This window comes from Fusarium subglutinans, assembly GCF_013396075.1.
Source record: "Fusarium subglutinans strain NRRL 66333 chromosome Unknown NRRL66333_c0000137, whole genome shotgun sequence".
Lineage (NCBI taxonomy): Eukaryota > Fungi > Ascomycota > Sordariomycetes > Hypocreales > Nectriaceae > Fusarium > Fusarium subglutinans.
In genome coordinates this window covers 1-15,900 of record NW_023502200.1, presented here as the reverse complement: position 1 = coordinate 15,900, position 15,900 = coordinate 1, and the positions used below count along the sequence as shown (strand labels likewise).

The 15,900-nt window shown below is 47.5% G+C and overlaps 5 protein-coding genes across 5 annotated transcripts; 3 read left to right on the top strand and 2 right to left on the bottom strand.

The window, feature by feature from the left end:
• Nucleotides 1–261: 261 nt before the first annotated feature.
• FSUBG_9166 (cell wall protein) lies at nucleotides 262–936 on the top strand (the record flags this gene model as incomplete). The annotated part of the gene is made up of 2 exons (XM_036687649.1): nucleotides 262–607; nucleotides 659–936. 2 exons carry the CDS (start codon nucleotides 262–264, stop codon nucleotides 934–936), a joined length of 624 nt encoding a protein of 207 aa, XP_036535308.1.
• A 2,185-nt stretch (nucleotides 937–3,121) lies between these two features.
• On the top strand, nucleotides 3,122–5,609 carry FSUBG_9165 (ferric reductase Fre2p; the record flags this gene model as incomplete). The annotated part of the gene is made up of 8 exons (XM_036687648.1): nucleotides 3,122–3,211; nucleotides 3,368–3,568; nucleotides 3,616–3,656; nucleotides 3,704–4,009; nucleotides 4,063–4,292; nucleotides 4,351–4,412; nucleotides 4,461–4,582; nucleotides 4,628–5,609. 8 exons carry the CDS (start codon nucleotides 3,122–3,124, stop codon nucleotides 5,607–5,609), a joined length of 2,034 nt encoding a protein of 677 aa, XP_036535307.1.
• Nucleotides 5,610–5,683: 74 nt separating this feature from the next.
• Nucleotides 5,684–7,957, bottom strand: FSUBG_9164 (heterokaryon incompatibility 6 OR allele; the record flags this gene model as incomplete). The annotated part of the gene is made up of 2 exons (XM_036687647.1): nucleotides 5,684–7,806; nucleotides 7,861–7,957. The coding sequence occupies 2 exons, from the start codon at nucleotides 7,955–7,957 to the stop codon at nucleotides 5,684–5,686; spliced, it is 2,220 nt and encodes a 739-aa protein (XP_036535306.1).
• Nucleotides 7,958–12,046: 4,089 nt separating this feature from the next.
• On the top strand, nucleotides 12,047–13,663 carry FSUBG_9163 (uncharacterized protein; the record flags this gene model as incomplete). The annotated part of the gene is made up of 6 exons (XM_036687646.1): nucleotides 12,047–12,589; nucleotides 12,646–12,927; nucleotides 12,981–13,047; nucleotides 13,118–13,341; nucleotides 13,435–13,501; nucleotides 13,587–13,663. The coding sequence occupies 6 exons, from the start codon at nucleotides 12,047–12,049 to the stop codon at nucleotides 13,661–13,663; spliced, it is 1,260 nt and encodes a 419-aa protein (XP_036535305.1).
• A 565-nt stretch (nucleotides 13,664–14,228) lies between these two features.
• On the bottom strand, nucleotides 14,229–14,565 carry FSUBG_9162 (heterokaryon incompatibility 6 OR allele; the record flags this gene model as incomplete). The annotated part of the gene is made up of 2 exons (XM_036687645.1): nucleotides 14,229–14,358; nucleotides 14,417–14,565. 2 exons carry the CDS (start codon nucleotides 14,563–14,565, stop codon nucleotides 14,229–14,231), a joined length of 279 nt encoding a protein of 92 aa, XP_036535304.1.
• Between the last annotated feature and the right edge of the window lie 1,335 nt (nucleotides 14,566–15,900).

Below are 15,900 nucleotides of genomic sequence, written 5' to 3'. Positions count from 1 at the left end.
ACCCTTTGTAATTGGATGTAACGGTAGGTGACATTAAAGGGACAAGATTACGACAGGGGTTATCCTCCTCCATTGAAATGATGTCAATAACTGCCGTTGCACTCCTCATTCGTCAAAAGATCAACTGAAGATCCCTTGGAACCTCGTATTCACATTTATATAAGTCCTTCACCCCAACCACTTCTACCTACCTGCCATTCTCACTCCAACCCATCCAAACAACCCTTCTAAACAACATCAACAACCACAACATCAATCAAAATGCAGTTCAAGACTCTCTTCGCCGCCTCTCTCCTCGGCCTCGCTGCCGCCGCCCCCGCAGAGGAGTGCAGCAGCAGCACCAAGACCAGCCCCCCCAAGTCCGGCAACTCTCCCGCCCCCAAGACCTTTGGCCTCGTCGCTCTGCGCTCCGCCAGTCCTATCCACTTCACACACTTCAGCGCCTCTGAGAACGGCTTTTTGCTTGGTCTTCCCGCGGATAAGCAGAACGCTACCTGCTCTGGCAAGTCTGATGGATCAGCTGTTTTCCGTCTGAGCGAGGGTGAATTGTATCTCTACAACACCGGCAAGAAGCAGCAGCGCGCTTATACCGATCGCTCTGGAATGGGTAAGTTCTCATCTCACACTTCGTAATTGAATCGTTGCTAATATTTTATAGGCCAAGGTGTTCTTCAGTATTCTACCGTCACCAAGACCCCGCTCCCCGAGGCGTTCGAGACGAAGGGATGGAAGATCGACAAGTATGGCAATCTCAACTTTGCCGATGCTAGCGGTTTCACTGCTTGCCCCAACGGTCCTGACGGTTCTTGGACTGTTTGGGTCGCTACTGGAAACGATCACCCTGGAAACACCGACAAGGAATGTCTTGGCTTTAATGCTCGTGTTGCTGAGATTGAACACGCTACTAGCTGCTTTTACTCTGAGTACTCTTCTTAAACCGAGGCTTGGATGATTATTTGTATATAGATTTAGCGCGTATGCCTTTCTTGTAAACTGAGATTAAATTTATTCCTTGCCCTCCCTATACGTCAAAACTCCATTTGACATACGTGAATGCCCAAATCCTGAACATGGTCCATAGGGATAACTGAATCTGCTGACACTTTTAAAATAAACGGCAATACACAACAAGTTCCAACACCTAATAGTATTGTGTGATCAACAGACATTGAGAATCAAGGAATGGGTCGTGCAATTATTTGCTACTTTTGAACTCCTATAAAAAATAAATCCTAATATGTATTTGGTCCATACCCAGGAGGCCAATATGCCACATCATGAACAGTCTTATGTTCAAGTGTTAAAGGCAGCCTATCCATGGGATTCATGGAACGGAACTCAAGCTCATGTTCTCGTAGCCCATAGCTTACTGTGTGTCTCTTGTAAATGTCTACCATCAACGGCCACCGTTCTCCACAGCCTGTACCACAACCAGGATTAGAGCACCATAATACATTCTCAGTATCCTTATTAAGAATAGGGTGCTCATCAGTTTCAAAATTGAGGTTCGAGAGCCAGGTCATAGAATCTGGGTACAAATAACACTTCGTCATCTCAACGAGAAGTACGACCCAGGGTTGTTCATAAACCCAGCTATATCGTGCTCCGCACCGATTACAAGCGTAGCTGCAGCCAGGGTATTGATAGTCATAATATCGGCTCCGCAGATTGTGGCAACGAGGTGTGTCTAGGGTAAAAGAAGATGCGATAGACTCGAGTTGACCAGAGGCATGTTGGCATAGCCCATCGCCGTCCAGTTCTTGTAGTTGTTCCAATAAAAACAACTTCAATTTCCCAATGTCGAGATCTTGTTGATGATGAACCCTCGCCATCGGAAAAGATCGGGAGTAGTCGCTACCTGCACCTGTTGAAAGAGACAAATATCTGAAACGTGGCATGTGGCCTCTTAACGAACCGCCACATTTGTCGTAGACTGAAATATGTTCGGGATGCTCGCAAGTTATCACCACGCTCTCTCGCTCCAGTGTCTTTTTCCAGGGTATTTCTAGCAACTTGCCCGAGATTTTGAGATGCTTGCAAACAGTGAAGTGACCAAGTAGTCCGACGCAGCGATTTTCTGTTGGCTGACCTTGAGGAAACAAAAGCTCTGGATGTGGGTCGTTTCATCTAGTACACATAACCGGTTTCCAGAGAGCTCTGAGTTTTTCTTCAAGCTCGCCAGAGTCGAAGAGCTTGCCCCAAGGACTGCACAGAGATCTCCGGCGGAACATGTTTTTGACTATAAACAGCTGGTCGAGCGCGGCTTTCGTAATGCAGTATTCTTCTTCGTTGCTCCGCAGCATTTCCAGTCGAAAAGATTTGAATTCAAAGCCGGCTAATAGATGACGAAAGATGCTAGAGGTTTGGTGGATCATGTAAAGGGAACTGTGCGGCAAAAAGGCCATGATTTGAAGTAGCAATTCTCGTGGGAGTCGCAGTAGTGCTGAGGTTTGCAGCGGGGCATGTTGAGGCTCTAGGGGTCAAAGAGACACCGTTGTCTCTGCTTGTTCTTGTACGGAGGTGGCCAGTAGACAAGTCCCCGATTTTTTATCGTCAAAAAAAGGAACCCGGGATGCGTCAGTCCTTGGTCGAAAGCGATGCAGCAGTCGTAGAGCTCGTGGCACCGTGTGATGATGCTCAAGTCTGAAACATTCCTGAGTGTCCATCTTGGTTGGGCGTTTTTAGGTAGGCATATAACATGAGGTAAAAAAGTGGACGATGGAAGTGTTGCAACCAGCATTATTTATAGAGCCACTGGGTGGGCTTTGTGCAATAGATTTTCGTTTTTAAACACTAATTTACAACTCTCGAATAGGTGGCCCCCCAGGTTTTAGTGTTTGGGATTCCTGGTATCTTATTTTTTTACATCTCAACCTTGGGTACCTAACTTAGGTATTGACCAGTTGCAACAGCTCAGATCAGACTTTGTGTGATGAACGAAGCTATTCCCTAATGAGTGTAGTGTAATGGGTACCTAGGTAAAATCGGATCATGGGAACGTTTCAGGCCCCACCTCTACACGTGACGTCTTGCTCTTATCTGATCAAGGTTTTGATCTGATAAACTGCTCAACTTAAACCCCTGCCTCTCCTCATTTTTGATCAGCCCCAACGGCGGCGCCATGAAATTCGCAGCTCCTCTGAGCGCGCTGCTCATCAGCCTCTCACTATGGAAGCCTTCCCTTGCAGCCGAGGACAGATCTCCTGAGCGGGTATGCTACGACGCGTGTTTCGCGTGCCTAAAGCCCGTGCATTTCGACGACGTGCTCCGGAACCAAACGGGTTTTACAAGGACTTGCTACAGCCCCAAAGCGATACTATCGCTGTATTTGTGTCTTGATGTGTATTGCGCGCCTGGAGCGGTAGAGGTAGGCCTGGGGTCGTACAATGAGACGTGTCGGGAGAAGGCGCATATTGTTTTACCGCCGTTTGACGTGATCTCGAATTATACAGCCGAGGATGTTGAGAGGGTGAGGAGGGTTGAACGAAATGAAACGGATGAAGGGGTTTTGTTTAGAGAGGTTGTTGTTCCTTCTGAGCATTGGTTTGGAATCTGGTGGGATACCCTGGTAAGTGATCTGGGAGTAAAGGTTGAACGGGACTGATGGTGATACAGGACTCTGTGGCGTATACATACACTTACCATGATGTCTACGGGTAGGAGAAGCTCCACGTGTGTCGGTAAGAATGCTAAAAATTGATAGGCGCGCCATGATCATCTTCTGGATCGTCGTCGTAGCTATCGGCGTCTTGAATCATGCTATTCTTCACATCGCCAATCTACAGTTGGTTCGCAACTACTCCCCCAAATCCGGCGGTCGACTCTGGAACCTCTACAATTGGGCACTCAACCGCATAACCGTCCCAGCTTTTCTCGGAGACCGATGCGCGCAGAAAGTCGGCTGGGGGACTGTCCCTCCTCAAATCCAGTCATGGACCTTGTTTGCTTTCCTCCTTCTCAATATTGCATTAAGTATCCTTGGATACAAAATCGTGCCAGTCAATATGTAGTAAGTGTCAATCATCTTTGGGTAATAATGGCTCGGGACTCACATTGTTATAGCTTTCCATCGACGGCGAAACAGCTGCTTCGTTATGTCTCGGACCGCACGGGTATTATATCGTGGGCTAACTTCCCTGTTATTTGGCTTTTTGGAATGAGGAATAACCTCCTCATGTGGCTGACTGGCTGGGACTTTGGAACATATAACAATTTTCATCGGTGGGTTGCTCGAATTGCAACTATTCAAGCAATCGTTCATTCCATTGGCTATACCTGGCTGATTGTGTTGGGTTCGTAACTTCGTTATACCTCTTCTTGTGGACTATATGCATACTAACTCTGTGCTAGAGGGAGGTTGGGAGTATTATTTATTCTGGTGGAACTATATGTTCTGGTGGGTTGGTGAAGTGGTATGTTTCTCCCCTTGTCGGCTTCGCAATTGTACCTGACATGTCTAGGCAACTATCGTCATGTCTCTTCTAGTAGGGGCATCATTCTACTGGATTCGGCGTCAGCAGTACGAACTATTCTTGGTAGTACACATCATCATGTCAATCATACTCCTCATCACAATGCTTGCGTAAGTCTAGTCTCCCATCACTCCCAGCCTTGTCTAACAATCCAGGCACGTCTCTATCTTCCAAGGCGAATACGACGTATTCTTCTGGGTCCCCTGCTTCATCTGGGTCGGCGACCGTGTCATGCGCGCTCTTCGAATAGCAGCCTTCAACCCGAGGCTTTGGGATACCTGGGCCACTTCCATTTACCATCCATCCTCCAACATCGTTAGACTTGTCGTTCCCTGGTCAAGCAGTCTGTACAAGCCAGCCCCGGGAACATTTTACTACATTCATGTTCTCAACGGACCTCGATGCTGGGAAAGTCACCCCTTTACCGTTGCAATGGTCACAGATGAAGGACAGCGGGGTTCAAAGCTCCTCGGCGAACAGGTTCCTCTGCTCGACGGCACAGTTGCTGAGCAAAGCTCGGATCCAGTCGACTCACAGGATATACTCAGCGACTCTCGCACAATGACATTTTTGATCCGTCCCTATGACGGCTTCACCTCCAGACTCCGCGACACCGCATCAGCAGTCTGGCCTAAAAACGTCCCTCAACGCGTCCTTATTGACGGGCCATACGGCCACACCCGTCCTCTCCATCTCTTCGATAACGTCACTTTCATCGTCGGTGGAAGTGGCATCGTCGTTCCTCTGTCATATCTCCAACTCCTCGCCGGCCCAACAGGCCCTCGGTCCGTGAAAATTCACTGGGCTGTTCGCGAACCCGCCTTCGCACTCGATGTCCTACAAACAGACATTGCTGACGCTTTAGGGAGCACGAGCCTCAGCGTTGAGATACATCTTACGACACATACGCCGCAGGATGAACTAAGTGAGTGGCCGTCGCAGATTACTTTGCACAGAGGTAGAATAGATGCTTCGGATGTGGTGAGGAGGAGAAGTGAAGAGGTGATGAGCGAGAGTCTTGCGATTGTTGCGTGTGGACCGGCGCAGATGGCGGACGATGCAAGAAAGACAGTTGCTGATTTGTTACGAAATGGAGTTATGAGGGTAGAGTATTTTGAGGAGAGCTTTCAATGGTGATAGACTACATTCGGGGGATAGACTTTATATAGATTTGTTCATGATACTCATGATACTCATTATGCTACTAGTCGCTAATAAATCGTGATATCTACAAGTTCATCCTCCTTGGCCGCTGCCTCGCCGTACATGACACCGTGAGTATAACACTCTCCTATGAGCTTCCAGCCTCCCTTGTTTTCTCTAAGTATAAGGGGCGTGTTACAACCCCCCAAGACAACAATTTTATCGTTGATATCGGCTGCACAAGTTCCCAATCCCATCCTGCCATTCTTCGTTCCAAACAATCGTCTCCACGCCATCGCATTAATCGCCCACGACAAAGAATCTCGCTGCATCTCAGTAGGATTGTACAGACTTTCTCCAACAAGTCCCTCTTTCAGCCGTGTAAACCACTTTCTAGGTCTGAATATTATCTCTTCTAGAGTATATCCGCAAAGTTGAAGCTGCCGATTCCGCTTCATGAAGATATAGAGCCCAAAGCCATGAGTATAAATACCCGCAACACCGCTTTGCCACAGTTTGGGATCGAGAAGCCAGGCATAAGACTCTGGGGCCCGTCCACCGCCTTGGGGAATTGTGTCTGCTACTATAGTTCTCCAAAACGCGTTTCTGGTGGCTTCGAGATCGCCATAGATACCCTGAGAAGAGGTAGAGTTGATTGGGTAGCGAGTGTCAACCTCAGCTGCGTTGCATGCACTCAATGATATGATGGTGTCCAAAATGAGACCTTTGGTAGTGAGACTGGCACAAGATGGAGAGAAGATTGGTATCGATAGACCCAACCCTGCGTCTGCTTGGTATGCACCACCAAGTTGAGCCGTCGGAGCAGGAGTGCATGTCCAGCACACTGCCCAAGAAGGAATATCATGATTGCAAATGGTACCAACTGGAGTTGTTCCCTGGCCTTTGGTGACGCTATTCAATATCGCCAGTAAGAAAGGGGCCATGGACTGATTTCGTAAGAATGCGGGTAGTTTGTCGACTGCCCAGTTCGTTGGTATATGACCTCCGGGACCTGAAACTAGACGAAGTATGTTGAGATCGCCCTTTGCCATCAGCTCCGAAGCAAAGTTGGCGAAGATTGCTGATCTTGATAGGTTATAATCAGGTTTGATACGGACCCTGTCAGCAATGGCTTTTATTCCCAAGATGCCGTAGACTCTATCCTTCTCTTCTGTCACCAGCGAATCTCGCGCAAGATTCAGTGCCCGCACCAGGTCTCGCCATGCCGTCGATGGAGCTTCAACCTTTTGATGTTCTTGGATTCGCATCATAGTCTGCTGAACTTTCCACATCCTTTCTGGTGCCCAGTCCCTCTCCTTGATCAGCCTATCACGCGCAAACTCAAACGACCATGTCGTCAATATGAGCGGCCGAACGCTTTCCAGAATGGCGTGACCGAATCTTGACTCATCCCCAGCGATAAGATTGACAGCCTGATGGACATCATGCCAGGAAATATATTTATCGCCGCAGATAACAGGAGTGTGTGGGTTTCCCATAGCTACTTCTTGAACTACCCACATTCGCCGCCAGTACGGCCTGGTGAAGAAATGGAATAAAGCCTTGTAGACTTCTTTCTTCATGGGACTTTCGTAAGTTGGCCACATGATGATAATGGGACGAAGATCGATTGAGAAGCTCTCGATATAGAAATCATCCATTGGACTAGGCCGATTCGACTCGCGTGCTAGCCAATGGAGAGCAGATAGAGCCAGTTGACTGTCTTGTTCTGCTGGCCCTAGCCATATGGCAACCTGCCAAGCAGACTGGTATATATCGCGCATTCTCGCAACTTGCTGACCGCGCTCATCGTTGTCACTTTGATTGATGCAGATAGCGTCTACCCAGAGTTTGAAGCCCTGCCGTACTCTATAGCCTTGGCTGAGCTGCACTAGGGCGTGATACAAGTTGGGGGTTACTTCGAAAGGACAACCGTTGACCGTGATAGAGTAAGGTGGTTGCCCTTCTGAGAGTTTTGGATGGCCCCAGACATAAGATAATGCGATAAAATCTCCCCATTCGTGTCGCCACGGTAGATCTGTCTCATCCGGAATGGGTAGCTCTGTCGATTCTTCTTCATCGCGGTGTGGATCGCGGCCATTCTTGAAGAGCGCATCAGTGTCGTGACTCTCAGAAAGCTCTGGCCATGTTCCACCGTTTCCTTTGAATGGATGGTTAAAGGCTCCTTTTGCTGCAGGTGGCAAGCAGACATGCTCAAGTGAGCATGCTATTAACGGGCGCTTACCGTCGTTGGTAGCAGCTTCAGCATCATCGAGTGTCTCGATCTTCAGAAGGCGGATCTCATCACCGATCAACGGCCGATACTGCAGCAAGGGTCCCATCAAGGGAGACAGTAAATCAGTGAGGTAGTATCATGGAGTAGAGTAATCTCCCCTGCCTGTTTCGAAACGTTGGGCCGCGACATGCTCGGCGCTTAGAATGGACTCACTCCAGCGAATCGGAGACCGTCTCACCCCTGTCAGATCATTTAACAAATCGCGTATCTCGTTGACCGCCTCAGAATGTGAACTCATGATTAACGTTTGTGACACAAATACAAGGATCTTAATTTAATTGAATTTCATCATGTATCGGAATTCCGAGACTTCATACAGATTTAAAATTTTGCAAACCGCTCACATCTCTCCAATGGCTTATGAACCAGGCGCAAGTCCACCAATACCCATTCCATCTTCCAACTAAGCCTCTGATAAAACATGAATAAGACGATCAATCATAGAGGAATGACACAGCAGTTGATAGGTATGGGACATGGAATGATGAAGCAGAAACGACCACGGCAATGGCCGTCACAATCCTTGCCTCCTCTGAGATTGAGCTCTGGCTCAGCTCGCTCAATATTGTCTTGAGGTCTTTGAGGATCTATGGATGCCATGTTAGTCTTTTGATCCGTTCAACTGCCCTGTATGCATACCCATAGGCTGGTGCGCTCTTGGCTGAACCATTTCCGTAGACTCTGGAGCATATTCTTGTTGGTTGATGCCCGCAGGCTGAGCAACAGGTCGAGGTTCTGAAACTGGAGACATGTTCTGTATAGATAGAATAATGATATTAATGGTATCAAATGACAATGGAAATCTAAAGGAAGACCAAGACTCTTGTTATGACAAAAAGAAGAATGACCCAGCGCCTTGGCTTCGGGTCCATGACCCATATTTACCAACTGGCTGGGCCCGTCGCTTATCTGCCCGAAAACTTGGAAGTGAGATTCATGGCGTCACCATATGACCGCTACCATACACTAGCCTAAGATCATGAAATAGTCACACTGAAACACTAAAGTTGTCTAACCTAGCTAATCGACCTTGCAGGGGACTAAAAGCGCCTGACGAGCCCTAACGTTGATCTGCAACGTCATCATATCCTGCACCCTCTTAACTTGCGAGATCGCATACATGACCGCCCGAGAGAACTCCTCGTCCCAAATTACTTGACTAACAGGCTTCAGCGCTTCCAGCCCGATACGTAGATGAGCCAAGCAAACCTGCAGACTTCGTAGAGCCTCCAGTGCTTGTAGCTGACTTTCTGTATCGGCGCTCTTTGGGAATAACGAGTCGCGCAGCGTGTGAGCGGCATGTCTACCACGGGCTTGATTTTCCCGAATTCATACACGGGCCGTCTGAAGGGTTTGTATGAGGAGACGAGCACCGGAGTGAGCTTCCGATTCGGCTACTATATAATCTAGCAATTGCTTTGTTATGTGGTCTAGGAGGAGAATTGATTTGTAGGTGTCGCCTAACCAAGTCTCCAATTGACGCACACGATTGCTCAGATCATTTTCTGTGATACTTGAAGTCGTAGCATCGTTCTTTTCTGCTTTTGCCAAAGCCTCGGATTGCCGTTCCTTTGCCGTTGGGCGACCATCTGGGACTCTCTGGATGGATATAGCACCGGATTAGAATGTCGGCTGCTTAGAAATGGGGTCCCATTCGGCTAAAAGACTATCGGCATAAATCTTGAGATGAAAAAGTGAGGCATACTGAGCGTAAGATCATATGCGGCTCGTGTCCTTCCATCCTAAGTATCCCAATACCCGAAATGGGACGGAATAAAAGCCTGTCCTTGAGAAATCTCGCCGACGTTGACCTTCATCTCAACCTCACCCCGCCAGCTAACGCCCCAACTTAGGTAAAATAAGTAAATAATTAACCTGATAGTTTTACTACTAATTATAAGCATGCAGCATAATAAATTATAAGTTAAGCAGGGTCCTTAACTGTAAAATTATACTCTTTCTCTCCCTCAGGGTATGGGTTGAAAACCATAGGTTTGTCAAAACAGGCACAAACAATGTCAACAAACCGTGCTAGACCGCATGTATTGCCTTGAATGACTTCCCTCAGGCGAAACGCTGAGGTGCCCAGACACACACCCGTCCCCAGACTCCATGAAAATAGAAGGGCTGGTTAGTGAGGTGCGAGGCACTCCTGTAGAGTTCAAAGTCTGGTTGCCCAGGCTGTTTCCTCATCTAGGCCTATAAGTCATTAAAGTCCTCCTGCAAGGATTAGGCACTGAGTACAGCAGTTATATAAACGATACATACGTCAAATTTGAAAGAACTTGTCGGTATATCTTGTCTGTTCAATGTAAAGCTCATCTAACTAGATGTATCCGGCTCGGCTGATCATTCGCCAGCGACGTGATCCGACTGGGTTTAACGATACTGATCACACAGCCCTGAGGACTTCAATTGGGATCGGATCGGATTTTTCTGCTACCTTAACAGAAAGAGCCCAGTAACACCGCCCGGCTCTCTGGTCTCTTTCGATTCAGTTGCGTTGTCTTTCTACACGTATGAGATGGCAGTGTATCTGAAAATGGATGGTCCCATTCCCATTGGCTCTCCATGTTGATATTAAGGTGGATTAGAGAACTCCCAGATTCTGAGCATATGTTCCTCTAGAAAGGAAACGCAGTCTATTAACCGAATGTAGCCATCTGTTGTGTAGGGACCAGTATCAATAGGTTGTCCGTGGGACATGCCCCACAAATAATGGTACTTCAAAGATAATTCGGCTGCCAAACTTGGCTGTTTCACTTGTCTCTATTGGAAAGGCGGGCATGTCGCTTGGTTTCTTGATACTGGGGGTTGGAAAACGTGTCAGGTGGGTGCCGCAGAAGTTCGAGGCAAGTTGTGACAAAGTTGATTCAAAGGAATGTAATGTGGACCTGCAATTATAATGGCACATCGAAGAGATACATTAGAAAATATGGTCAATAATTGCTTATCATGTTTGAAATGCAATAAATATTCTCTTACCAGAAATTGCGTATATAAGAAAAAGGTGCATTCAAGCTACAAATTGATTGTTGACAATACCGGCAGTCAGCAGATACCTTGGTTGCCTCGCTATTGGCGTTCTGAGCGCCCTGCAGGCATAGCCACGTCACAAAAGTAGGCCTCCTACATATATCACACTCGCTTGCATGAATTGTGATGAACTTACGCTATGAACATTGCTTGACTGCAGCTTCCAGCGGTATTTCCATTGGCCACTGTTTGGGCTTCTCCAATCAACGCATTGCTTACGATGGGGGCCATCCTCCACCAAACTTTCCTTCAACCAAGAGAGAGTTTCGGGCTTGGCCGAGCGATGAAAACCCCAGTCGATAACCCACCTTGCCATCGATTGAGCGGAGCAAAAATGCCGATTGGATAGGCATGTATAACTAAAAGGTCTAATCACGTATCTATCGTATGATTCGTATCGTCCATGATGAAAAAGTCATCTTCCAGTGTATCTACGAGGATGACTGCGGCCTATAAGGTTAAGCTTTAGGCTGCGAACACAGTGAATGATAACACGATATCCCCCCCGCCCCCCCCCCGGATATCTTCCAATGTATGTGATGCCTGTCTTGCCGTTGCGGCTGAGGGCTAGAACATTCACCGCTACATCGGCCGCACTAGCGCCTATACTAGCTTGCTATTTCAGCCAGCCATAAATTGATTGATCTGAAACAATCAACGTTCTCGCCATTCGGCGAGATAGATCAGCTAGCCATAAACCATCTACCATTTCCTCTTCAAGGCCATATACCTGGTTTTAAGACATGTTGGGCTGTGATGAACGTAACACCGCGTCAGGCATCTCTGCAGGAGGCGTTGTCTAGACCCTCGCACCGAACGTCTTGTGCAGTATTCAGCTCGGACTTTGATAGACGAGCAAGCCACGGTCGATGTCTGCTGGAAACCTGAACACCCGGGTTAAACCTCCCGCGTTCAGCCCATGATGGGCGACGCATACAGATATGAAGATTACCCGCCTCCATGAAGTGTATAAAGTCATATAGCTCCGCCATTCAAAAGTCATACTCCTTCTCGCCAGACACAACTGATTACTTCATATTTCCACATCAGTTTACGGATAGCGAATACCTTGTCAGAGATAGCTCGATCTTAGCACAAAATGAGCACAGAAACTGCTCCCCCATCCTACGAGTCCGTCGTGCAGGGCCTGATTACGAAAACAGATGGCAAACAATTAACTGCTGACCAGCTTAATGCCTATGCGGCATCACTGACTCCGGCTGAAAAGTCGAGCATTGCAAATGCGCCCCTTCCGGATCCAAAAAACCTTACTCCGGAAGAAGTTGCCAAATTTCACGAGAAGGTCCAGAAGGACTTGACTGATCCTGCAGCCCTTGAGACCTTCAAGGCTGCAGCGCGGGACGCCGTGAAAGCATATAAAGAACTTGATCAGAAGTTTGCGTCAATTTACACTCAACTTGCCAAGATCGATAGCGACAACAACTTGACCAGTACTGACCAGTTCCTTCCGAAATTCGAAGATATTCAGAACTCATGGCGTAAAGTGCTCAAGGACAGTCGCACCTTGGCTGCAGATGTTTCAGTATATGCAAAGGGCTTCGATGATACCATTCTTCCGGTCGTTGCCGACCCGACCCTGGATGTCAAAACAAAGCTGGCCGTCCTGGATGCTGCCAAGGAGGTTAGTGTATATACCTACCTACGTGTTAAAGGCGGAGAACTGATAGGGTGCATCAGAACACAGAAGGTTATCATGGCAGGGCGGATGACATCAAGACCCGTCTGGAGAAAGTTGTTGATGATTTTCTGAAATTCACCGGCGAATTTGGTAAGTGGGGCCAAAAGACTGAGGGGGATATCAACAACCAGATCAAGACCGCCCAGAAACAACAGCAAGACCTCTTGGACCACCTGAGCAGTCTCCAGGGTCGATTGATCGGCTTTGGTATCGGTGCTGGCATTGGCGTTGCCCTGATCATTGGCGGCTTCTTCGCCGGACCTTTGGCGCCTGTTTTCTGGGTAAGAATCTGTCTCCGACGATAACTTGATTGCGCTCTGACCCCTGATATCAGGTTGCTGGCGGCTTAATCACTGCTGCTTTTGGCATTGGTTTGATTGCCACCGGAATCGACTATTCCAGTGAGTATTAATAAGACATGGGCTCTTTGGTAGTCTCGTTTGGGTCGTGTTAACCATCGGTACATCACAGACACCAAAGACGCTTTGGACGCGAAGAAAAAGGAGATTGACAGCTTGAATGCAAAGGTCACCTCCATCCAATCAGCCCGTACGACTCTCCAGGCTACCCTCACCGACGACGTTGCATACATGAAAGACCACATGAACGCAATTACAGGTGTTTGGGGTTATTTAATGGATGATACTGAAAAAATTAAAAAATGGATTGAGGCGGGAGCGTCACTTGAAAAGAGCGTGAGTCTGGTTTCACATGCTGCTCTCGGGCACGAATGGCACACATACACACGTGTGTGATTATGAGACCTATACTAACCTGAGGTACTACAGGATTCACTCCCTCCTGCCCTGAAAATTAGTCTTGTTGGCAATAAATTGTCTCCCGCTGTCGCTTTGTGTGAGTCTCTATCCGGCAACAATGGAAAGAATCTATTTATCATTAAGACATGTTTAAGTTAGTACCTAGCTAATCAGTTAATTAGATACCAAGATCGGCGAATACCTTTCCGAATATTCCAGTGGCATGATTGCCGCTAATATTCCCGAACCAAAGAAATAAATCGGGATAAAGGGCGAAATGTATTCTTTATTATATAGTATTCTCTATAGGCCAAGGCCTTGACTACATACTTTTTATACAAAAGGTTTACTGTTAAATAGCCAAATAAGGAACTGGATTAAATATTTTATTGTATTTAATTAACTGGCGAGCCAGATCCCAGAGAGTGATCAGCTTATCATAGTTCAAACATCATAATCCGCATCAAGACAATACATCTCTGGCGCTCAGAACGCATGAATAGCTAATGAAGAGCAAAGACCCTGGACCTAGATCCCGGAAGACCCAGTTCCCATGGAACATATCGACCAATGGCGCTCGTAATGAGGTTATTGAGGTGGTCGACATCATTCACTTCTTTCGGCCGTAGCACGGCATACTTGTAGCACTTAACAATCTTAGCCACTCTGTCGCCTTCTTGCGACTCTTCTGGGGTGAGGGCACAGTGGTCGCTTGAGGCGATGGCAAGTCCCTTGCCAGACAACGGACTCGTTCCGGATTCATGACGTGGTGAATGAGGGCATGACCGATACCTCGGATATTGCCTGGTCCAGCCGTATGATACTTATGAGTATTGGCCGCATCGATCCAGGTCTTTGAAGGACTTTCTGAAGGGTGTCTGCTTCTGTTCGCCATTTCGGGCCCCTACTCTTTTGTAAGATCCTAGGATTGCTGCTTCGTCTTTGTCGAGCGATCTGTAACGACAGGTCAGTCTACAAATACCATATGCTCCCAACATAGAGCTATGTTTACCTTATGCCTTGGAGTAGCTCCAGGGCCACAGCCTTGGACTCCTGTTCAGCCTTAGCTTCGTCGCCACAGCTTGAAAATGCATGACTTGTCGTCTTGATGCTGGTCACCTCGAATCCGCTAATGGCTAAGACCGGTGGTGAATATAGCATCATGTGATGAGTGCCCCCGAAGGAGACATAGGAACTATCATCACCACCACCGAATCTATTACCCACTTTGTGTATATTCTCCTAAGAACCTGTGGCTTGGGCCAACGAGGGCACCAAGACGGGATTACGGGGGCAGTAATGGGAGAAGGGTTCATCGCATGCAAGAGGAGACTCTCGATACCTGTAGCATCCAAGAAATACCGAGCAGCATCATCCCGACACGCGTGCAAGATCTCGATCGTAGTCGACCGAGATAAACATATCACACCTATCTCGATCCGAAACAACACCCAAGTGACCAAACACGATATCTCGAGGATCAGTGGCCCCGATCCCTCTCCGGCACGGAAGAAGCGTAGATAGTGGTGCTTCAAACGCACCGTATCGTCTACTGTTCATGTCCTCCAAGGCGTGGCGTTTCGTGGCTGGCCTTGCTTAGCGATGTTATCAGAGAGCGTATCAAGTAACATGGCTGCGACGACATTCTTGGTGTCGACAATCTTGCAGAAATGGTGCCAACGAATTCGTAGATCATCGCATTGAACCCAGAAATCTGTGGAAAGCACAAGTTCTTGGAACACCCAGACTCTGCGGAACCATGGTTTTGATAGTAGATCGCATCGCATACTGTCAATCTCATGCTCTGCCAATGAAAGCTGCCCAGAGTTTAACATGATGGCATGCACTGTGGCCTGGCTTTGAGCCTTGAGATTCGTGAACCGTTTCTTAAATCCCGCGGGCGACTTGCCGAGATGGATGACAGTATGATGCGCAGTAGAATAAATCCTGTCCATCAGCGCGACTTGCACACCCTCTTCAGCATTATTCGACTGATCGATGCACAAAGCATTTGCCCATATCCGACACACTCGACTCTTGTCGTGCATGTCCCGGAGAGCAGCGTCCAGGCTGGCAGTGATCTCCTTGGCGCTGCCACCTAGGCGTATCGCGCCCTTCTGGCTTGGATCGCCCCAGACGTAGGATAAAGCGGTGTATGGTTCGATAAGGTCATAGTCACAATCTGAGAGCGTAGCGTGATGCAATGAGCCCATAAGATCTGCACTGTGGTCGAGACTAGGCTCCAGATAAAGGAGGCGAAAAGAATCTCCGTGCTCGAGAGGTCTGTATTGAAACATATTAGAAGACACTATAGGAAGTTTACAGGCATAGTTAAATAGGCTTACTTTTATATTAAATCTTATAAACTTAATTAGCTTATATTCTTTTAACTTTTAAAACTTTTACTTACTTAAATATAATTTACCCTAGTAAAAGTATTAATACTTAATACTGAATTACATATATAAAGGTATATAATGGTATTCATAAGGGGAT